General features: G+C 42.2%; 1 protein-coding gene across 1 annotated transcript; it reads left to right on the top strand.

Annotated features, from left to right (window-relative positions):
• The first annotated feature begins 1,907 nt into the window (after window positions 1–1,907).
• On the top strand, window positions 1,908–21,398 carry SRD5A3 (steroid 5 alpha-reductase 3). Its single transcript, XM_007534621.3, has 5 exons — window positions 1,908–2,209; window positions 11,732–11,874; window positions 14,207–14,404; window positions 16,833–16,967; window positions 17,690–21,398. Exons 1-5 carry the CDS (start codon window positions 1,989–1,991, stop codon window positions 17,947–17,949), a joined length of 957 nt encoding a protein of 318 aa, XP_007534683.1. The 5' UTR covers window positions 1,908–1,988; the 3' UTR covers window positions 17,950–21,398.
• The last annotated feature ends 2,519 nt before the right edge of the window (window positions 21,399–23,917 follow it).

The raw sequence follows: 23,917 nt of genomic DNA, 5'->3' as shown, positions 1-23,917 counted from the left end.
AAAAATGCTTCAGCCAGGACACTTCCTTGGCAGCTGCTGAAACAGAAACAGTGAAATGCAATAGGTCCTGGAGCTGAGGAGTGGGGCAAGGACATTCGTCCTTTACTAGGCCCCTCAAATACAGTGGTCTTTGAAGACATACCTGTGACATCTTCTGACCAGCAAAGCACAGGGGATTCAGGAGAGAACAAAGCAGATTTCTACCCTACTCAGTTGCCAGGTACGGTAGATTTTTCTTCTTTCTTTCTCTATTTAAGCATGAGATTTATTTTGGATATTCAGCTTTTCTACTTCTAAACCATTTAATTTTTTCTACATTTTAAAAATCTTAATTATGCTTTATTATGGAGAAAGAGGCAGAGAGAAATGGAATGAACCAGAGAGCGAGGCAGAAGCACCTACAGCACTACTTCACCGTTTGTGAGGCTTCCCGCCCTTGCAGATAGGGACCTGAAGCTTGAACCTGGGTCTTTGCACATGGTAACATGTGCGCTCAACTGGGTATACCTCTGCCAGGCCCCGTAGCCTTTTCTTTTGATATTCAGAATGCCTAGATTGGGGGGGTTTCACTGGCCTACCTCTGAATTGTTGCTATTGTGTCAACCTGGCAAGAAGTCTTACAGTTTTATGCCACAGCAGTTTGTCAGTCCCTTAATCCTAAGGGAGGGAGATTCTCGCTTTATGTCTCTCCTACAATTGCTTCCACAACAAGTTCAGGCCTGGCTTAGGGGACCTGGCTAGGGGCCCTGGGCTTCTCCCATCCTTCCCAATCTGAGTAAAGGAGCAGCAGGGGCAGCGTTACTGCACAGAGCCTCTGACTGCTCCAGGCCTTGGTGAGCTTTTTATCCACCTGCTTGTTCCTGGGGCTCAGGATCAGGCAGTTGGGTTGGTCCCCAGCAGGAGCTTCGTGCGGCCTAGCTGGCTCCAGCAGAGGAGGCAAGGGCCGACAGCACCAACATGGCCTCCAGCACCATCTTACCCTTGACCAGCAAGCTAAGCAGCCAGGGACACCCCCTTCTTAGCCCAGTAACTATAGGAGCTGGCAGCAGATTCCAGCTTACCCTGCTCACACACCAGCAGGATACCTTTCTTGGTGGTGTTACAGAGCTAGGAGGGCAGCTTGGTGGTCTTGCGTGTAGAAGGACCCCCAATAGCCAGACTAGCAGCGTCCTTGTGTCAGATTTACCACAAGGAGCTTTGCAGGGTTTGTAGAAAGTGGAGTCATCCTCAGGGTCTCCCAGCAGCACCAACTCCCTCAGTTCTGGGCGGAGCTCCCCTAATGTTACACCCCCTCTCCATCCCAATCCAGTCGATATCAGCACATTGGGGACTCTGGCAGAATTGCCTGGCTGGGTCCTTTTTTGTCCTTTAGTAATCATTTTGGACATTAGTCTTGCATTCTGGAACCAATTAACCTTGAGTACCGAGGCACCGCATTTTTATCAGGTTATCTTTGTTATCCATATATATACTTTGTTATACTTTGTTGTCCATATATATAGATTTCTTTATTAACACAATTGCAGTCATAACTTTAATTTTCACTTGATGTACTCTTTCAGTTATTATAAACAAATACACTCTTAATACTACATTAAAGGCTACACAGTCCGACCTAGTATTTGTACCATAATTTAGCTAGAAACCCTAGAGGGGGGTCATTTCTGGTCCACTTTTCCACTGAAAGTGATGCTGCAGTGGAGACCTGCAGGGACTTGGTTTTGTTAGTCGCGCTGTGTTGAATCAGATTCTGGGGTTCCAGAGAGGCACCCCGGAGTCAGATTAGAAACAGGATTCGCGCAGCCGCCCCGGGCGAGTCTCGGGCGGGGCCTAGCTCGTCCCCGCCCCGCGCCGCGCCACCAACGTCCGGCCAGGCGGAGCCCGGCGCATGGCGCGGGAGTCGCTCCTCCGCCCCTCCGCCCTCCGCTCCTCCGCCCCTCCACCCCGGGAGGCTGTGGGCCCGGGTGCTGGGGGCGGGCGCGCCGGCCATGGCTCCCTGGGCGGGGGCCGCGCTTTCCGTGCTGAGCCCGCTGCGCGCTCTGTGGCTCACGCTGGCCGTCGCCTTCCTGCTGACCCTGCTGCTGCAGCTCGTGCCGCCCAGTCTGCTCCCGGGCTGCGGGCTCTTCCAGGACCTGATCCGCTATGGGAAAACAAAGCAAGTGGGGCTGCCGCGCCCTGCCGTCTGCCGGGTCTTTGATGTCCCCAAGAGGTAACCGCGCCCGGGGCGCGAGTGTGGCTTACCTGGCAGCGGAGAGCGGGGCGCCCTGCTCTGACCGCCGGTAGGGGGCAGCAGAAGCGGGCGCCGGGCTGGCGGGGGAGGGATCGGTCCGGCCCCACTTGGCTGCCTGTCTCTGCTCGGTGGCCACGGGCTGCCCCAGGATTCCCGGGCGCCGCCGAGGAGGGCGCAGGGACATGCGCCGGTGGCCCACTGCCTCTCCCTGGGAAATGGCAGAACTTCCGAATTTAGACCTAATTACCAGGCGGCAGATTTAAGTCTCCTTTGCCTCTTCACTCCTCCAGATGCCTCTCTCTCCCTTTTCCTGCACTTATGCATGGAGTTCAAATGTCACTTGCTTGAGGTCACCTGGACTCACTTGTAGAAACGAAGGCAGGCCCACCCCCCTTCGTATCTGTGTTTCCGATTTTTCTCCCCAAGCTCACACTCAGGACAAAAGGGTGAAACATTCATCATCACAGGGCTGCGCACCCCTCCTTTGACCATCCTTAAGCGCCCCGAAGTAGGTGGCCTAAGGTGGCACTTTCTAAGAAGGACTCATCCCCAAGTTCCCTTTGCCTTTCAAGAGATTCTGTAGGCAATTTCAATGAAAAGATGAAATTGTTCGGGCTTAAATAGAAGTATTTCAGGAAACTTTAAGGAATCATTATTTTGTACATGATTTTATTCAGAAAATCTTCTCTAAGGATTTTGTCTCTTTCACATCGCTCCTAAGCTGCATTCAAAAGCTTGCCTGGAAGATTCTGTTAAACACTTGTAGACAGGTAGAGAAATGCCAGTCTTTCCTAACCTGAAGATGCATCTACATTGGCACTTAGGAAAGTATGTAGAGGGATGAGATATGATTTTCCCCCGTTTGTTGCCCTTGTTTATCGTCGTTGTTGTTGTTATTGTTGTTATTGCTGTCGTTGTTGTTGGCTAGGACAGAGAGAAATGGAGAGAGGAGGGAAAGACAGACACCTGCAGACCTGCTTTCACTGCCTGTGAAGTGAACCCCCTGTAGGTGGGGAACCGGGGGCTCGAATTGGGATCCTGAGGCCGGTCCCTGCGCTCTCCGCCATCGACCGGCTCCAGAGATATGATTTTATATATACTCAAGACACCTGCGTTGTTGCTTAAACTTCTCATAGGCAGTGACCCAGATCAGCAAGGGGCACACCCCTATCCTTTTTTTTTTTTTTAATCTTTGTAGAAAAATTTATTTGGCTTTAATACTGAGAAGGGAGAACTAGGTCTTTCTGAGGAAAGGTTAAGGAAATGTGTCGTTAGGAAGAAGTAGGAGTATCCAGGACAAATTGGTTAAAGCCATTTCTTAGAAATGTTTTTGAAATGGAATTGCCTATCATCCTATTTTTTTATCAGGTTTGACTGCAGTACTTCCTTTTCTACTTTATAGCAGTGACATTCCTAGACTGTGTGTTTTTTTTTTCCATAGTGATATACATGAAAGAAAAAGGCTTTCTTAGTGTAAATTCTAAGCATTTATGTTCTTAATTTTGAGAAAGGAACTAGTGTCCTTTGATTAAAGATTGTTTTTCAAATAATTCCCTGTGTCTTACTCATATCCTGGCAGTTAGTACTCAACTTTATAACTAAATGATAGCCAAGAAATAGTCTTGGTACCTTTCCCCTTAGCCACTGCTACAACAGTTGGTCCCTTTCAACTTCTTGTAATTTCTACTATATTATAAAATAACTTACTCCCGTCCTCTTTCAGAATTCTAAACTAGAACCTCCCATGGCATTCAAGTTATGTGTCTGAATTTAAGCATTTCTTTTAGTAGTAAGGAAAGTACAGCAATACAGACCAATATTGAAAGCATAAAAATTAAGGTGCACTGCTGAAGTATTTGTCCTTGTGCACAATTCATCAGTGTTCTTCATAGGCCTTCCTTTTTACATTTAATAATTAGACACCTGTGAATCGTTTCTGTATCTAGAATAGTACTTAATTTTGTCTGAGATAATTATTTTCTAAAACATTAACTCATTTCATGGATTGGTTCCATTATGCCTGTCTGGCAGATATTTAAAAAATTTGAAGGCAGGGGGCTGGGCAGTGGCTCACCTGGTTAAGCACACCTAGTACTCTGTGGAAGGATCCTGCTCAAGTCTCTGATCCCCACCTGAAGCAGGGATACTTGACAAACAGTGAAGCAGGTCTACAGGTATCTCTCTCTATCTCTCCCTCCCACTTCCCTCTCAATTTCTCTGTCCTATAGAATAAGAAAAATTAAAATTAAAAGAAAAGCCACCAGGATTACTGGATTTGTAGTCCCTGCACCAAGCCTCAGTGATAACCTGTGGGGGGGGGGGGATTAAGGCAGTAATTACTTTTCTCATTTTCCTTTCCTTTTGGTTTCTAGAGTTTTGATTTCCTAGAAATTCCAAGGAGAATACAGGGATAGAATTCAGGGCAAATGTGTATATGGGGGTGAGGGGAAGCAACTACATCTTTGTTTTACTGCCCTTTCATTGAAATTCAGCATTTCATTAGTGATGAATGTAATCAACAAACCAATATAGAATTTGCAGTGTCTGGAATTTTGTGATGGGCTTTGTAAAACATTACATTTAAAAAGTTGATGAGGCCTTTAAAGCATTCTTTGTATCACAACAGTAATACCGTACTTAATCTCCACTAGTTTGTATTATTTGATGTATGAAACACATAGTTCTGTATCGCAAATTTGCTTTGTAGTAGCTGTGTTACCTATATGTTAAGATAATGGATCTCTTTTTTTAATCTCTATATATTTTATGCTCTGTCTGTGTGTGTGTGTGTGTGCGTGAGAGAGAGAGAAAGACCCACAACCTCACCAGATTCCCAAAGGGGGAATAATGCTTGAAAGCCCTATTCTAGATTATAAATTTCCTGTGCATTTTCAGTTGTCATGTCTCTGCATATCCCTGGCTGAGTGTAGGACAAATAATGCTCTGATCAATATATTTTGACTGGGGTTGGGGAGGGCTAACTGGTTTGTTGACTGACTTGACTGCTTGCTCTACAAGTTAACTCCAGAGATTTACCTTCTCTTTCATTTATTTAACCAGTGATCATAGACTACCTTCTATGTGCTAGAAGCTAGTCTAGGTTCTTTGGAGCTTTGCATTCTGATAAGTCGCAAATTATGTAAACAGATCTTGTACAACAAGCAGTGTCACTCCAGATGGTGACAAATGCTTCAGAAGAAATCCAATAGGGTTGTTTGAGCTTGAGCAACACCAAGGTGACAGTGGCAACACTAGGATGGGTGGGGAGGGGCAAGAGATGAGTTCAAAGGGAGAAGCAGGGTGAGCCCCCAGGGTACTAAAGGCCATGGTGATTAGGTTTTAGCTTTTTTTTTTAAAATTAATTTATTTGTTTATTCCCTTTTGTTGCCCTTGTTTTATTGTTGTAGTTATTATTATTGTCATTGTTGTTGGATAGGACAGAAAGAAATGGAGAGAGGAGGGGGAAGACAGAGAGGGAAAGAGAAAGATAAACACCTGCAGCAGACCTGCTTCACCACTTGTGAAGCAACTCCCCTACAGTTGGGGAGCCAGGGCTCGAACAGGGATCCTTATGCTGGTCCTTGTGTTTTGCACCACCTGCGCTTAACCCGCTGCGCTACAGCCCAACTCCCTAGGTTTTAGCTTTTATCCTGAGTGTATAGAAAGCCACTGCAGTTTCTAGAGTCCATAATCTTTAATACTGTGATTGATGTTTTGAAAGGATGACTGGCCATTGTGTGGAGAAGAGTAAATAAGAGGTTGTACATTTGGTCCAGGCAAGAGGTGGTGATACAGATTCTCTACTCACACACTACTAGCACCTGATTGTTGTATTGTCCATGCTGACACTAAGGACCTTTAGCACAACACCAGGCACCGAGTCAGAGCTTGGTAAATATTATCTCCCTTCCTTAATTAACCCCATAATTGTGATCAGTTCCAGCAATCAATTAATAGGTGTCAGCTTTTACCTCCAGGCTCATAAGCATTCAGTAATTCACAGGACTTGTTCAAGATACTATACAGCCTTGTTGCTACCACGTCTCTCAGTCTGTCTCATAGTTTGCTGGATGTGACTCCAGCCCAGTTTTTCAGGTTTCTCTGCTGCTAGTCCTTTCTACCCACCTGAGGGAGTACTGCCTGCTCCCTCTAAAAGATTAGACCCTGAAAACTAGTTTGTGCTCTCAGGCTCAGATATTACCTGCTCCATGGGGAGTGTTCTATTCTCCCTATTTTAAAGTAGAATTCTGGGGGGCCAGGTGGTGGCACACCAGGTTAAGCGCACATAGTATGAAGTGCAAGGACCCGCACAAGGATCCTGGTTTGAGCCTCCAACTCTCCACCTGCAGGGGGGCTGCTTCATAAATGGTGAAGCAGGCCTGCAGGGGTCTGTCTTTCTCACTCTATCTCCCCCTCCCCTCTCAGTTTCTCTCTGTCCTATATAAAATAAATAAATGAATGAATAATAAATGATTGCAGGAGCAGTGGATTCATAGTGCAGGCACTGAGCCCCCATGATAACCCTGGAGGCAAAAAATGTAAGAATTCTGCCACCCCAAGATTCTTCCCTGCTCGATTTTTTTTTCAATAATGATTATAACCTGCCACTGTGCTGTAAAATTTACTTTTGTGTATGAAATAGAGTGTAAGCTTCGTTAAGGCAGGAATTTTTTTTCTGTGTCCATTGCTGTATTTTTCAAAGCCTAGAGCAGTTAAATGTTTACTGAATCAAAGGTGTACTTGCTTGGTACTGAGCACTGTGCCATTGAAAAGGTCACCTGTGCCTGATCTGAAAAGTCTTAGAAAACACTACTGCAGTTAAGCAAAGTTATTAGAGAGGAAAAGAATGGAGAGTTTCTAAAAGAAAAGAGAGTTTTCAGATCTGATTTTGAGATTGGAGTTGACTCATAAAAACAAACAAAAAAAAAAACAATCTTGTATGAAGAATGGACCATGTTTCCTGTAGAGGAAAATTAGGCAAGCAAAAAATAGAATATACAACCTGTAGTAATAAGGACAAAAAAAATCTGTGAATCAGAAACATTATTGCACAGGTGGACTGCAGCAAAATACAACTTTAGCAGCTCACACCAAATATACGTGAGTGGTTTGGTCAAGTTTGGTCATGGTGTAATTGAAGCATCCCAGTGTAGGGCCAAACAAGCAGGTTCAGACAAGTATAGGTTGCATGCAGAGAAGCAGAGTGGTATGACTAACTTCATAGCCGTCAAGAATGATGGAGCCAGATACTGTACCTGGGATAAGTAGCTTAACCTCTTTACGCCTTAGTTTTCTCATCTTCCACATTAAAATAGACACATGGACTTTACAGGGTCATTGTGAAAATGAAATAACTGTGACTGGTCTCCCTGTAGCAAGACTATTCTTTATCCAGTTACCAGAGGACTATTGTAATTTAGGTGTACAATAAATGAGCAATGCTCTTTTTATTGTGATAAAGCATAGATGACTTAACTTTACCACTTTAACCCTGTTTGAGTCTACACAGCATTCACAGTTGTGTGACTATCACTCTGTGCATCTCCAGAATTTTTTTTTTTTTTTGCCTCCAGGGTTATTGCTGGGACTCAGTGCCTGCACTATGAATCCATTGCTGCTGGAGGCTATTTTTTCCCTTTCGTTGTCCTTGTTGTTTATCGTTGTTGTTATTGTTGTTGTCATTATTGTTGGATAGGACAGAGAGAGAAGAGGAAGATGGGGAAAGAAAGATGAACACCTGCAGACCTGCTTCACTACTAATCCACTACTTCTGGAGGCCATTGTTACCCCATTTTGTTCTCCTTGTTTTATTTATTGTTGTTGTTGTTGTTGCTGCTGTTGTTGGATAGGGCAGAGAGAAATCAAGAGAGGACGGGAAGACAGAGAGGGAGAGAGAAAGATAGACACCTGCAGACCTGCTTCACTGCTTGTGAAGCGACTCCTCTGCAGGTGGGGAACCGGGGACTCAAACCGGAATCCTTACGCTGGTTCTTGGGCTTTGCGCCACCTGCGCTTAATCTGCTGCGCTACAGCCCGACTCCTGACTATTTACTATTTCTTTAACTGATGCAAGACCTTGCTTTAGTATCGCCAGCAGAGAGAAATCAAGAGAGGATGGGAAGACAGGGAGAGAGAAAGATAGACACCTGCAGACTTGCCACACTGCCTGTGAAGCGACCTCCCTGCAGGTGGGGTACCAGTGGCTTGAACCTGGATCCTTAGGCCAGTTCTTGTGCTTTGCACCATGTGCACTTAACCTGCTGCCCTACCACCCGGCCCCCTCCAGAAATTTTTATTCAGAGGAATTTGTTAAAATATAAATTATTACTTCAAGTCATTCTGCTCAAATGACTCTCCATCCCACGTAATAAAAGCCCTACAGAGCCTGTAGCATCTGCCTCTCCCACTTCACTGCCTATACCTGTCCTTTCCTTTTTTTTTTTTTTTTTTTTGCCTCCAGGGTTATTGCTGGGCTTGGTGCCTGCACTATGAATCCACTGCTCCTGGAGGCCATTTTCCCCCTTTTGTTGCCCTTGTTTATTGTTGTTGTCATTGCTGTCATTGTTGCTGGATAGGAAGGACAGAGAGAAATGGAGAGAGGAGGGGAAGACAGAGAGGGGGAGAGAAAGATAGGCACCTGCAGACCTGCTTCACTGCTTGTAAAGCGACCCCCCCCACACACACACAGGTGGGGAACCTGGAGCTTGAACCAGGATCCTTAAGCCGGTCCTTGAGCCTCTCGCCATGTGCGTTTAACCCGCTGTGCTACCACCCAGCCCCCGTATACCTTTCTAAACAAGTGTTCTTTATTTTTGTAGTCTCCTGTGCCCAGAAAATTCTTTCCCAGGAATTGACATAAGTGGGTCATTGGGGGTCAGGTGGTGGCACACCTGTTTGAGTACTTATATTACCTACCATTTGCTAGGACCTTGGTTCAAATCCCCAGTCCCCACCTGCAGAAGGGAAGTTTCATGAGTGATAAAGTAGAGCTGCAGGTCTCTCTCTTTCTCTCTCTCTCTCTCCCCCCTCTCCTTCCATCTCAGTTTCTCTCTGTCTCTCTCTAATAAAGAAATAAAAAAGCAGTGGGTCATTAGTTTGTAACAAAGACTACTTATTACTTGTCAAACATTGCCTACAGAGACCATCCCTGACCATCCCTTCCATAACGACTCCCCTCTGCTGCCCCTCCAAATCTCTCACCCAGCCTTCTATTAGATGTCTACTGTTATTAGATCTGATACTGTCCAATGAAAGATACATTTTCAAGGCAGGTACCTGATCTCTGCTCTCTGCTGAGTCCCCAGCTTCTAGAACACTTCCTAAACAGTAAATGTTTATAGAAATGATGATTTTGTTTAATTTTTTAAATAATAAATATATTAAATAGGTAAATAATATTTATGGAAAATGATGCCTTTAAAGTGGCCAACCCAGAAGTTGCTTTTCAGAAGTCAGCCCCTCCCTTTTTCTTGGATCTTGCAAGTTTCTGCTTTGTTGGAAGGCTCAAAGCAGAGCTGAGCAAGTCTAAGAAATGTGCCTCAAGGAAGACCTTGGAATACAAAGGCCAGAGAGCTACAGGTGAAATTAACCTGATGCATGAGCTTCTGAGAAAGTAAACTCTGAGTCTGGAGAAGATTAGAATCAGTAGTAACAAGAAGGCTGAGAGAGGACAGAGCCAGAGACTGAATTCTGTCTAGTAGTTGGGAGAATTTGGGAGAATTAAGTTGGTTGCTGTGGGATGTTCAGATTAGATCAGTGTTTGCCAAAGACTGAGTTTGTGAGCACGATCTGAAGGGCTGTGAGGTCAATAAATATATTCTAGATCATCTGAAATAGGAACCCCTACGTTTGTGTTTAATCCTTTTTGATTCTAGGTCTTGACTTGCATTGTAATCTTCCATTGTCATGGCCTAATGAAATAAAAAGGAATTAAAATATGCATGTTATATTGAAGACCAGGGTAGACGAGATGGCCTCCAGGCACCCAACAGTCAGAAAGATTTCCAGTTGGTTAGAATAAAGGAAAATATATAGGTATAGAGCCCTTGTGCCATATTAGGTGATATTGTTTAAGCAAACCAACATCTTTCATATGAAATTAACATTGCTAGTTGAAATCTTTATTGGTTGGGGAGGGGGTAAATTTAGTTTGTAATTGTTGATTGCAAAACTCTGAACTTAAGTGAGATGAATCCTGGTGATTATAGGAGCTGACACTCCTAACTTTATAAGTTAATATTTGCGCAGGTGGCGCAAAGCACAAGGACCGGCATAAGGATCCCGGTTCGAACCCCGGCTCCCCACCTGCAGGGGAGTCGCTTCACAGGCGGTGAAGCAGGTCTGCAGGTGTCTATCTTTCTCTCCCCCTCTCTGTCTTCCCCTCCGCTCTCCATTTCTCTCTGTCCTATCCAACAACGACAACAACAATAATAACTACAACAATAAAACAACAAGGGCAACAAAAGGGAATAAATAAATAAAATAAAAAAAATAAAAAAAAAAGTTAATATTTGGCCTACCATACATTATTTAGATACAAGTTGGACAAAACACGGATTCTCAGGGCTCAGTAGATAGCAACACAGTAGTGCACAGGATTAGCACACAAGAAGTCTTAGGTTAAATCCTCCATGCTGCCATTGCTGAAAAGTTCTTGGTCAAGAAAGAGAAAAAGAAAACTCAGAATCATAAGGCCTCATTAGGTTTTTTGCCACTCTGAGAGTCCATGATTGCATATAGCTTGTGTAATAGCTGCATGGTCACTGCAGCAGTATTGCTCAGGGATCGTTAATAGCAATCTTTCACAGATCTGACTTAGGTTTGCACAATCTGGGTTCTCTTGTCCAGTGTCCCTGGGCCCCCAGTTTTGGGGCTTGAGCCCAATCCTGTTGTAAGAGATAAGAGATTACTAATTGGGGGTCGGGCGGTGGCGCAGTGGGTTAAGCGCATGTGGCACAAAGCGCAGGAACTGGCGTAAGGATCCCGGTTCAAGCCCCCGGCTCCCCACCTGCAGGGGAGTCGTTTCACAGGCGGTGAAGCAGGTCTGCAGGTGTCTATCTTTCTCTCCCCTTCTGTGTCTTCCCCTCCTCTCTCCATTTCTCTCTGTCCTATCCAACAACGAATTGCGTCAACAAGGGCAATAATAATAACCACAACGAAGCTACAACAAGGGCAACAAAAGGGGAAAAAAAAAATGGCCTCCAGGAGCGGTGGTTTCATGGTGCAGGCACCGAGCCCAGCAATAACCCTGGAGGAGGGGAAAAAAAAAAAAAAAAAAGAGATTACTAATTGATCCTCGGTCTAATTTTAATACGGTCGATCATGTCTCACTGACCTCAAAGAATTTATGCAAGAAAAGTTTTTCTTAATTTTAGTGAATAAATAGAAAGCAGTATTTGCACTTCAGCATGGGGAGGGGGAGAGGAATGGGAAAATTGAAAATAGTCTTCCCCTAATAGTTTAAAATGATTGTACAAATTACTATCTGTGTTTCCAATTTAGGTGTTTTTCTCACTTCTATATCATCTCAGTGCTCTGGAATGGCTTCCTGCTTTGGTGCCTTACACAGTCTCTATTCTTGGGCGAGCCTTTTCCAAACTGGCTTCATGGTCTGCTCCGAATTCTTGGGGCCACACAATTCCAAGGTAATGCCTTCTCTGACTAATCATAACCACTGCATCCTGTTCCTGTCTTTTCTGCCTTCAGACAGCTCTTGTCCAAATTTTGTCATTGTTCTCAACCTGGGGCAGGGGAGGGAGTCTGAGAGGAACCTCAGGAGTAGGGAGTACGAGCAAAAAAATAGAGTACTGTGTAGTTCCTAGGCAAGTAGCCAAGAGGATCCCACGTCCTTTATTGAAATTATGAGAGTGGCAGGCTAGTTCTTTACTCTTTCTCCAAGTGAGTGCTTGGCTGCACATACTTTAAACAGACTTACTGTTCTCCCTATGCTGTGTTTAGTGGAAATCTTTACATTTGAATCACCATAAGCCAGAGCTGATATGTGCTGTGGTGAGGCAGGAAGGAAGGGAGGGAGGGAGGGAGGGAAGGTGGGAGGGAGAAAGGAAGGAAAAGAGAAAGGAAGGAAAGGAAAAGAGAAAGAAAGAAATCTTTACACTTTGAGGGGGAAATTTTTAGTCTTTAAGGTCTGACTTGGAGCGTGTTTCATTTCTATCATTCCTACTAAAACCATCTCTCAGAATAGACTTTAAACTTGCTTCACTCTGATAAAGGTATGTAGAACAGTTTTAAAGTTAAACATGAAAACCATACAGTGCCCTCAGCTAATGCAGTGGGTGAGGGGCAGAATTAGAAATAGAATGTCCCTATTCTGTCTCTGTCCTTTGTTCTCTAGCCAAACTACTGGCCCCCTAAGAACAAACCTCTTCTTTATAGCCAAAGGAACTTGTTGCAAAAGTTGACAGTCAGAAGGAAAACCTGTATAAATCCTATTTGGAAGGGGAGGACACTTCAGGGAATCCCACTTCATGCACTGAAAGTACTGGTTATGATTCCGTTGTTTGGAGGATTGGTTATGAGTTGTATTTGGTTACTTGTTTTAAACCTATTCATACAGAATATGCTAGTAACTAGTAAAGTGAATTTTATAATATTTAAAATACAAAGCAGGCAAAGCTGATCTATATCTGTAGATATCATACTAGACAGGGCTCACCCTCAGGAAGGGGGTAGGCTGTGCCTGGAAGGGAACACAAGGGGGTGCTGGTTGTGTTCCATTTCTTGATGTGCTTGATGTGCTAGTTTACAGGATGTGCTCACTAAGCTGTACATTTACGATGTATGTGTATTCACTTTCGTAAAGCTAGGTTTTATCTCTGTCAAAAAAAAAACCACTTCTGGGACACAAGGGTGAGAGACAGGTAGGAAGCTGCATGTTAAGGTTCACAGTCTTCTAAAAGCATATATTTCTTTTTAATATTTTTATTTTAGTTTGATAAGACAGGAGATACAGAGAGAAAGATACACAGAGAGAGAGGGAAACCAGAGCACTGCTTAGCTCTGGTTTATGGTTATGCTGGGGATTGAACCTGGCACCTCAGAGTCTCAAGTATGAAAGTCTTTTGCATAACCATAGACAAGACATGCATATTTTTTCTGTTTCTATCTCTCCGCCTCTCTGAGTAACTGTGTCTCTTGTCTCCTCTGACCCCAGAGATTCTACTAGGTGAGGTTGTTCAAAGTTCATCCAGGCTCTTGTGATCATCATCAGCTGCCAGGGACTGGAGACCAAAGACCCGGAGGGTGTGGTGTGAGTGCACAAACACCTTCACAGTGATGTCCACATGGCCTGAAAGACTTTCACACAAGGAAGCATAGTCAGAAGACCTCCATTTATCCCAGCATTTTCACTAGTGTACATTGTAACCTTGAGACTTTTTTTTTTTCTTTTTTCTTTTTTTGGTTTATTTCCTAATAGGGAAAGAGGGAGGGGAGAGAAAGAGAGAATGAGAGAACATTCATGCAATGTGGGAAGTGGCACAGTGGATAAAGTATTGGACTCTCAAGCATGAGGTTGGCAGTTTGATCCCCAGCAGCACATGTACCAGAATGATGACTGGTTCTTTCTCTCTCTTCTCCTGTCTCATAAATAAATAATACAGTTTTTTGGTTTTTTTTTTTTTTTTTTTAAGAAATATTGAAGAAGATACTGGTCTGGGAGGTGGTGCAGTGAATAAAACATTGGACTCTCAAAAATAAGGTCCTGAGTTCAGTCTTGGGCAGCACATGTACCAGAGTGATGTCTCGCTCTTTCTCTCTCCTATGTTTCTCATTAATAAATAAATCTTAAAAGAAAAGAAATATTGAAGAAAATAAAAAAGGAGTAAAGAGAGGCATTAACCTAGATAACTTCTAGGGCACTTCCCTAGCTCTTATTTAATACTCTTAACAGTAGAGTAAATATAACTTCAAGTGAATCCCACAAGAAAGACTCTAAACATACTACATTTTGATTTTTAGGGGGTGAGCTGGTGCTATCTACATTCTTAGTGTTAGTATTTCTGTGGGTACACAGCTTGAGAAGACTCTTCGAATGCTTCTACGTTAGCGTCTTCTCCAATGCCGTTATTCATGTTGTGCAGTACTGTTTTGGACTTGTCTACTACATCCTAGTTGGCCTAACTGTGATGAGCCAAGTGCCAATGGATGGCAGGAATGGTGAGTGTTGGCCCTGGGTCTTAGCTGAATCACTTAGGTATGTAAGGACTGCTTAGGTGAAGTGCTTCACCAAGCATTATGGAAGTTTGAGAGTTGGAGACCTCCCCAATCCATTTTCATAGATTTAAAAGTATATACATGTGCATGTATATATATACGTCATAATTGCCCAAATCTGTACCCCAAGAGGTGATACAATGGATAAAGCATTGAGCTGCGAGTTGGGTTGTAGCATAGTGGGTTAAGTGCAGGTGGTGCAAAGTGCAAGGACCAGACTAAGGATCCTGGTTCTAGCCCCGGCTCCCCACCTGCAGGGGGGGTCCCTTCACAAACGGTGAAGCAGGTCTGCAGGTGTCCTTTCTCTTCCCCCCTCTGTCTTCCCTTCCTCTCTCCATTTATCTCTGTCCTATCCAACAACGATGACATCAATAATAACTACAACAATAAAAAAAACAAGGGCAACAAAAGGGAATTTAAAAAAAAAAAAAAAGAAAGGTCACTTAAAAAAAAAAAAAAAGCATTGAGCTTTCAAGCATGAGGCCCCAAGTTCAAGCCCCAGCATTGAGTGTGCCAGGGTGGTGGTCTGGTTTTCTCTCCTTACATGTTAATAATAAATACTTATTTTTTTATTTTTTATAATTTATTTATTACTTATTGGATAGAGACAGTAAATTATCAAGAAGGAAGGGAGGGAAAGACAGACTGAGAGTGAGAGTTAGAGAGAAGAGACATCCCTACAGTATTTCTTCACCCTGTAGCTAGGGACCCAGGGCTTGAACCCTGGTTCTTGTGCATTATAACATGTGTGCTCAAACCAGGTGTGCCACCACCCAGCCCCAATAAATCAGTCTTTAAAGAATAATACTAGTGGGTCGGGTGGTGGTGCATCTGGTTGAGTGCACATGCTACAATGCACAAGGACCCAGGTTCAAGCCACTGATCCCCATCTGCAGGTGGAAAATTTCACAAGTAATCAAGCAGTGCTACAGATATCTCTGTCTTTCTCCCTCTTTATCTCCCTACTCCCCTCTCAATTTCTCTGTCTCTAAATAAATAAATAGAATATTAAGAAAAAAGAATCAGGGGGCTGGGTGGTGGCGCACCTGGTTGAGCGCACATGTTACAATGCACAAGGACCTGGGTTCAAGCCCCCAGCCCCCACCTGCAGGAGGAAAGCTTCACAAGTGGTGAAGCAGTGCTGCAGGTGTCTCTCTGTCTCTCACCCTCTCTATCCCTCCCTTCCCTCTTGATTTCTGACTGTCTCTATCCAATCAATAAAGATAATAAAAAAAATTTTTTTAAAGGAAAATTTTTTAAAAAAAAGAATCAGACTGATAACTGCCCAAACCTGAAAGACATCAACATATACAGAAATTTCTTCAGTAAAGTGCAAAGTATTCAGGAAGTTAAGGATGAAGAAATGGGGTGTGGGACTTCCTTCAGCAAGACAAATGTGAACCAATGTAGAGTGAAAGAAAGTATGGCCGAGAATTAGACAGGAAGCTGGGGCTATACAGTTGCTTCAAGGTAAGAGAATCAAGGATCACTCTCTTCCATATGAATACCTGGAAGTAGGGCTCAGCTGATGCCAGTTATAGGGGCTTCCTCTGGCTCCAGAGCCTCAGGCTCTTCCCCATTATCAATAGACAACGGTGTGTTTTCAGCCAAGTTTAAATTGCAACCTGATTGCTTCCTACCATTCATTGGAAAGGCCTTCATTTTAACTTTCCTGATGCCAGTGGTTTACTGCTCAGTCCTTGGGTGACATGCATTCTTCCTGGCCTGGCAGCGAATGAAGAAAGGTGATACTTTGATGGTTTCTTTTGAAATGAATCTCTCTGACAAGGTTCTTTCTAAGCAAAAAGGGTATTACTTTGTTTTTCATCTTGTAGGTTATGTTTCTCACTTTTCTTCTAGAAGACACTGCCCACCCCCCTTCTCTTCTTGTTATTTTCATCATCTGCTGGAGTCAGTATCAGAAAAGGACTTCCTAGTAATGACAAGATGGCCATTCTAAGGAGAGGTGACTTCAACAAATGTTTCCTCACATAGACAGTAGATTATAAGACAGAAAGCATAAAACCATGCTTAGAAACAGAAACACAAGGCAGCCTCACCACACAAGAGTGCATCACAAGAGTAGGAGATATTGCTGAGTTCTGTGCTAACAGCGCTTGAGAGAAAAAAAAGAGAAAGATCCAGTATAGAGTTCCCTGCCGGGAGCGCTGAAGGGGACATCATCTCCTCCCTCCAGAGGGAAGGTGTTCTCTCCCTCAGTGCATGGGAAACTATATCAGAGTGAGTCTCTAGTCCTGAGGAAGAGTATAAGCAGATAATTATGCTCTGGTGACTATGATTTTTTTTTTAAATCTTCTGAATCTCTGAAATTCTGCAGAGTTGGCTGACAAGATCATTCTTCTTTTTGTAGTCTATGTGATAGGAAAAAATCTCTTGATGCAAGCACGGTGGTTCCATATCCTTGGAATGATGATGTTCATCTGGTCATCTGTTCATCAGTACAAGTGCCATGTCATTCTGGGCAATCTCAGGAAAAATAAAGCGGGTGAGATGAGCCCCTACTTGTAAACGTTAGTCCATAAATGAGTTATTTGTGTTCCTTTATTTTTCTTCTGCCCTAGTCAGTGACAAATATGTCAAATATTTATTTTTGACAAGACACCTCTCTGGGCCTCAATCTTCCCATATGTAAAAGGAGAGCATTATAATGAAAATATGTCTGACCCCATCTAGTGCTGGCATTCTATAGTTCTGTGTTGTGTACATTTTGAGGCCTACTCTACATATGTCTAATCAACATGTAAGAATAGTGTTACAATATTAAGTATCTTAATAGCCAGAGCATAGCTCTGCTTTGAATTCTTCTCATTTGAAGTGGATACAGTCTCATCCTCATTTTATAGATAAGGAAACTGAGGCACAGAGAATTTTAAGCAGCTTATCTAAAGTTAGATAGATGGTAAGTAGAAAAGCCAGGATTTGAACTCACAGTCTAATTCTGAAGTCTGAGTTATTAATTACTAACTTGAATGTTTGTAGGAGAAATGGACTTTCCTTTTGTGCTTATCAATAGTTGATATATTAACCCAAGCATATGACTTTTAAGTACATAATAAATGGATGATGGAAGTATGATAGAATGGAGGTTCAAACGCAAATCTGTGATAGTCTTTTTCTAAAGAGACTGGCAATGACTTTAAGTAGTGATGTGGTAAAACTCCTTTCCACAATTCCAAATGTTCAGCAAGTTTTCTTTTCTCGTTTCAGGAGTGGTCATTCACTGTAACCACCGAATCCCTTTTGGAGACTGGTTTGAATATGTTTCTTCCCCTAACTACTTGGCAGAACTAATGATCTACATTTCTATGGCTGTCACCTTTGGGTTCCACAACTTAACTTGGTGGCTAGTGGTGGCATATGTCTTCTTTAGCCAGGCCCTGTGTGCCTTGCTCAATCACAAATTCTATGAAAGCAAATTTGTCTCCTACCCAAAGCATAGGAAAGCTTTTCTGCCATTTCTGTTTTAAGATCACCTCAGTCATGAAGAATGCAAACCAGGTGAGAAGTTTAATCCCTAAGGACAATGAGGTCTAGAGACCAAAGTACAGTTTCTGCAGAACTGTCTGAACAGTGTTCCATTTTTATGTCCTAATGTCTTCACTGAATGAACAAAACAATGCCTCTCAAGATAATGAATGTTCAAAATATCTTCAAAGAAGAAACACTCTGGCAGACCTAGAATTGCTGTGTCTGCTGTCTTTGAAGCTTTATAAAAGCCAACTAATTGCTAAAAAATAGATGAGACTTTTCCAAGCACAAACAGCTTTACACATGCACTTATACTCAGAAAGGGAAATATGATCTCATGTGGCTTTGTTTTTGTTAGGGGCAAATTATCTGGACAACATAATAAGCATTATAGCAGGCAGTCAGTAAATGTTGCATTTCAATAAAAGAACAAGCGTTTGAAAATAACAACAGCATTTGGAAAAATAACAATATATGAGGAGAGTGAATTTTTTGGAGTTTATACTTTCATATGTTAACAAAAAGATTTCCAGCTACGTATTCATTAGTAGTCATTTTTACTCATTTGCTCCTCAGATCAGTTTACTGTTTAAAAACCTCGAATTTTTGTTTTTACATTTCTTTTAAGGGAGTACCTTATATAGTTATGTCATTAGTGTTTTCATTTAAATTGGGTTAATACCTGCCTAGGTTTATTTTAACTAGTAGGATGAGTATGAAGATATTTAGGAATATAAAGTTTACATCTAAAAGCAGTTTATGTTGCCAAGAAGATAGCTCCAGAGCAGGACACAGGCCTCCCAGGCCTGAGGTCCCAGGTTCAGTCACCCACACCACATATGCCAAGGCTGGTAGTGCTCTGGTTTCTCTCATAAAAATAAAATAATATTTTTGAAAAATTATAATAACAATAAAACTAACTCTGAAAACTTTGGTGGCTCTTGAAGGGAAAGGAAGCAGAAGTAGGGAATCGGGGTGTCTTTGATGTGGTACTGGCACTTTGGTGATGGGTGAGTCTTATACACATGTATAGGTGTGAAATTATACCCCTAAACTTTTATTATACTGTAAGCCCCTGTTAAATCAATAAAAGTAAATTTTTATCTTTTCATATTAGCGATTTACAGGATTATAAGATAATAGGGGTATAGTTCCAAAAATAAATCTTTTTTAAATAGCATTTTTTAAAGAAAATATCCATGATTAGACCAAAGGGAAAGAACTGCATGATCTTAAAATAATAATAACAATACTATAGCTTGAGCAAACACAGTAAGTGAAAACTCCGTTCATGCAGCATAGAATTCACAGCGTTACTTGCTTTATTCCTTTTTTGCAGATGTTATTACAATCTGAGCACAGGGGTTTTGCACTAATATGTGCCTTGCTTTGGGTGAAGACACTTCATTATTGATCAGACATATATTTCAGTCAGGTGGTGGCACAATAGGTTAAGCACACATGGCGCGAAGTGCAGGGGCCAGAGTAAGGATCCAGGTTCAAGCCTCCAGCTCCCCACCTACAGGGGAGTCGCTTCACAAGTGGTGAAGGTCTGCAAGTGTCTGTCTCTCCCCCTCTCTGTCTTCCCCTCCTCTCTCCATTTCTCTCTGTCCTATCCAACAATAACAACAACAATAATAACCACAGCAACAATAAAAAGACAGCAAGGGCAACAAAAGGGAAAAAAAAATAGCTTCCAGGTGCAGGCACCAGGCCCCACTGATAACCCTAGAGGCAAAAAACAGAAAATAATAATATCCTCACACATACACCCACACATCCACCCCTGAAGTAGTAAAGCAAGGTTGTTAACTGAGTTTTTTGGACTTTTGAGTTTTATTTTATGTTCGTTTTTGACCAGAGCCCTGGTCCACTTTGGCTAATGATGATGCCAGGCATTGAACCTAGGATCTCACATGCCAGTACTATGCACCACCACTTTGTAAGCTAACATTCAGTATATGCATATTAAATCATATTCTAAAGTTCATACAATAATTATATCATTCTTGGGGGCTGGTGGTAGTAGCGCAGCAGGTTAAGCACACATAGCCTGAAGTGTAAGGACCGGTGTAAGGATCCCAGTTTGAGCCCCCGGCTCTCCATCTGCAGGGAATTCGTTTCACAGGCTGTTGAAGCAGGTCTGCAGGTGTCTATCTTTCTCTCCCCCTCTCTGTCTTCCCCATCTCTCTCGATTTCTCTCTGCCCTATCCAACAACAACGACAGCAATGGCAACAATAACAACTACAGGAGCAACAAAATGGGAACAATGGCCTCCAGGAGCAGTGGGTTCAAAGTGCAGATACTGAGCCCCAGCAATAACCCTAGAGGCAAAAATATATATAAATAAATAATTTTTTAAAAAATATTTTGTTTTAGCTTGCAATACTATACTCCCCTACTTCCTCTCTTCCTTGACCAAACATTGCAGTTCTAGAAGATACACTAAAGTAGTGGTGGATACCATGGGGTTCCAAACAGTAGCATGGTCTTTGATGAAAACATTTGAGATGAGAACAATTGAGAATTGTGCTGTGATTGAAAGATGGCAATCAGCATTGCTTTTTGTGTTTGTGAAAGTACTTCCTGGAGAGTGCAAATTCTTCACATGAATAATCTAGAAACAGCTTATGGTTGGAAATTCTTGACTTCCCAGAGTTGAATAGCCTTGGTCTTTTTTTTTTCCTTAGCCTAACTGTGTTAAACATTAATTTACAGTAATATATATTTTCAGGAGTTTAGTTCTACACCTTGGCATATGTACAGTACTTTACCAAAGACTAGTGGCATCAAATCAAATCAAATCGGCTTTCTCAACCCATTTCTCGAGCCCATTTGCCATTCCCCTCCAATAGACATGACCATGGTTTTTAGTCAGAGTCATTTTTGTTGTGTGTTGCCATTTGGTTTTCTGTGGTTATTTCTGTAATTGCCTTTTACTTTCTGACTTATTTGGCATAGTTTAATCATCGCAAGTTCACCTATTTTGTTGCAAGAGACATGATTTCATTTTTTTTTTTTTTTTACCTTTCTTAATAGCTGAGAAGTTTAAGAGCCCTAATTGTTCATTCCTGGATACTATTTAAGGATAGAAATGATACTGAACTACCTCATTACAACTGGATTAACTATAAAATAGTTGTTGTTTTCACTGTCTCCAGGTTATACTTCTCCTCTGTAGTAACATTTACATTCCATGAAGATAGATTATTTTTGTTTTCAAAAAAAAATGTGTTCCAGGGGGTTTGGGCGACAGTGCACCAGGTTAAGAACACATAGTACAAAGAGCAAGGATCCCAGTTCGAGCTCCTGGCTCCCCACCTGCAGGGGGGTCATTTCACAAGCGGTGAAGCAGGTCTATAGGTGTCTATCTTTTTCTCTCTTCTTTTCTGTGGCTCCCTCCCCTCTCAATTTTTCTCTGTCCTGTCCAATAAAAAGAAAGAGAGAGAGAAAGAAAAGAAAAAGGCCTCTAGGAGCAGTCAATTTGCACTGCTAGAACCAAGCACTGACCATAACCCTGGTGGAGGCAAAAAAAAAAAAAAAAGTGTTCCATATTTCTTTTTTATTTATTTCTCCCTTATTTATTGGATAGAGATAACCAGAAGTTGAGAGAAGAAAAGGGTGATGATAGGGAGAGAGATAACTGCAGCCCTGCTTCGCAATTTGCAAAGCTTCCCCCCTGCAGGTGAGGACCATGGGCTTGAATCCAGGTCCTTGGACATAGTAACATGTGAACTCAACCAGGTGTACCATCACCTGGCTCCTTTTATATATTTCCACCAGGGTTATTGTTGGGGCTCAGTGCCTGCACTATGAATCCACTGCTCCTGGAGGCAATTTTTCCCATTTTGTTGCCCTTGTTACCATTGCTGCTGTTGTTGGATAGGACAGAGAGAAATGGAGGGAAGACAGAGAAGAGGAGAAAAAGATAGATACCTGCAGATCTGCTTTACTACCTGTGAAGTGACCCCACTGTAGGTGGGGAGCCAGGGGCTCGAACCGGGATTCTTAAGCCAGTCCTTGGGTTTTGCACCATGTGCGCTTAACCCGCTGCACTACCGTTATGGAGCTGCCTCTCCACCTACCTTTCTACTTTTTTTTTTTTTTTAGATTTATTTATTTATTGAGAAGGGGGAGGGGGGAGAGAGAGAGAAAAAACATGAACCAGAGCATCCCTCTGGCACATGTAGTATCAAGAGATCCAACCTGGGACCTCATGTCTAATAATTCAATATCTTATCCATTGTGCCTCCACCTTGGCCATTCTGCCCTTTTTTTTTTTTTTTTTTTTTTAAGAATAGGAGATAGTATAATGGTTATATAATAGTCTTTCAAGTCTGAGGACCTGAGGTTCCAGGCTCAATCCACAGCATGCACAATAAGCCAGATCTGAACAGTGCTGTCTTCCTCTATTTTTCTCTCTGAACCATTCTCTCTCTATCTCTCTCATATAAATAGATTTTTAATTTTTTTTAAACAATGAGAGAGGGGAAAAACAAACTGCTTCGCCACCTGTGAACCCCATGCCGCTCCTATACGGTGCTGAAGAACAAGCCAGAACTTTCTGTAGGCACTCAGGTGGGCACTCTGGTTCTGAGCCTGCTCCCCAGCTCAGGAAACCAACTTTAGATTTTAGAACACTCTTGCCATTCATAGCGACAGGTAAGGGGTAACAAAAAACCAAAAAAGAGTAGATTTCCTTTCTGCTCTCCCGTAGTCTAGAATCAAAATTTGGGAGTGAAATCTGTTAAGGGATGATGGCCTTCCATGAAATGAATATATTATTGATATAAGATATATTATTTATATAATTTATTTATATAATAATATTTCAACCCAGGAATTGGCACAGTGGCTACAGGGTGGGACTTAACAAGCATGAAGTTGCTAATGCACTCCCGGAATGTGCTACGAGTGCTTTTCCTCTCTATCACTAACAAGGAAATCTTTACAAAACAAATCTTAAATTTGAAGAGATGTCAAGTGACATCAAAGATTGTAGTTTTTCAAAAGAATGTGCTTTATATTTACTTAAATCCATTTTGGACCTCTTGTTCATATCAGTAATAACTTTGATGATCTGATGTCCTCTAAGTTTATAACAACTTTTAAGTTACATTATCCTTCTTGAACTCTTAAAGAAGTTTCTCTTTTTATTTAGAATTTCAGAATGTAGTAAGGAAATCATAACTTTCCCTACCCATAACCATGATTTGAAAATATACTTTAATATTGTCTCCTCTTAGTAGAACCTTACAGATTACCATGCTGTTAAGTTTTGTCTTTTATAAGAGACATAGACTCCTAGTTCAAATAAGCATTATCTGCATTCCCTAAGTTGTGTTTTCTAGAATGTCTTTACCAGGGAGTTGTACTTTAGATGTAGAAGTATCAGATATTATGAGAGTATGTCCGAATGAATAAATAGCATCTGAGTATGTCATTTTTGGCATGTGTACGAATAAGTGGGTTTATTCATAGAGTATAGATTTATAAAGATAAAAAAAGTAGGCAGGAAAAGTCGCTCACTTGGATAATGTACCTGCTTCACCATTCACTTGAGCACTGTCCCCACCGCATTGGAGAGGTTTGGTGCTATGGGATTTGCTCCTCTCTCCCACTGTCTCTCTGTCTGAAAAAGTCAGCCCATAGCAGTGAAGCCCCAGTGATAAGACAAAAATAAAAAGTAAACAAAAAATATCTGTATCAAATGAGATTTGGCATTTAGATCTTCAGATTGGTCAATAGTGATTCACAAAGTATTTGCCTTGCAGTATCCAGGCCAACATTCCATTTTCATGACTCCACAAAGTTTGTCTTCTTTACCAGGAAATTCAAACTTTTTTATTGTCAACAGGGTTATTGCAGAGTAAGCTTACTCTCCCCCTGCTGGTGGCCATCTTCCCCCTTTTTCTTTTTCCTGATAGAGACAGAAAAGTAGAGGGGGCTGGGGGTAGCGCAGCAGG

This window comes from Erinaceus europaeus, chromosome 3 (genome assembly GCF_950295315.1).
Source record: "Erinaceus europaeus chromosome 3, mEriEur2.1, whole genome shotgun sequence".
NCBI classification, from domain to species: domain Eukaryota; kingdom Metazoa; phylum Chordata; class Mammalia; order Eulipotyphla; family Erinaceidae; genus Erinaceus; species Erinaceus europaeus.
Note: the sequence above shows the minus strand (reverse complement) of the source record. Positions and strands in the feature narration are given on the sequence as shown.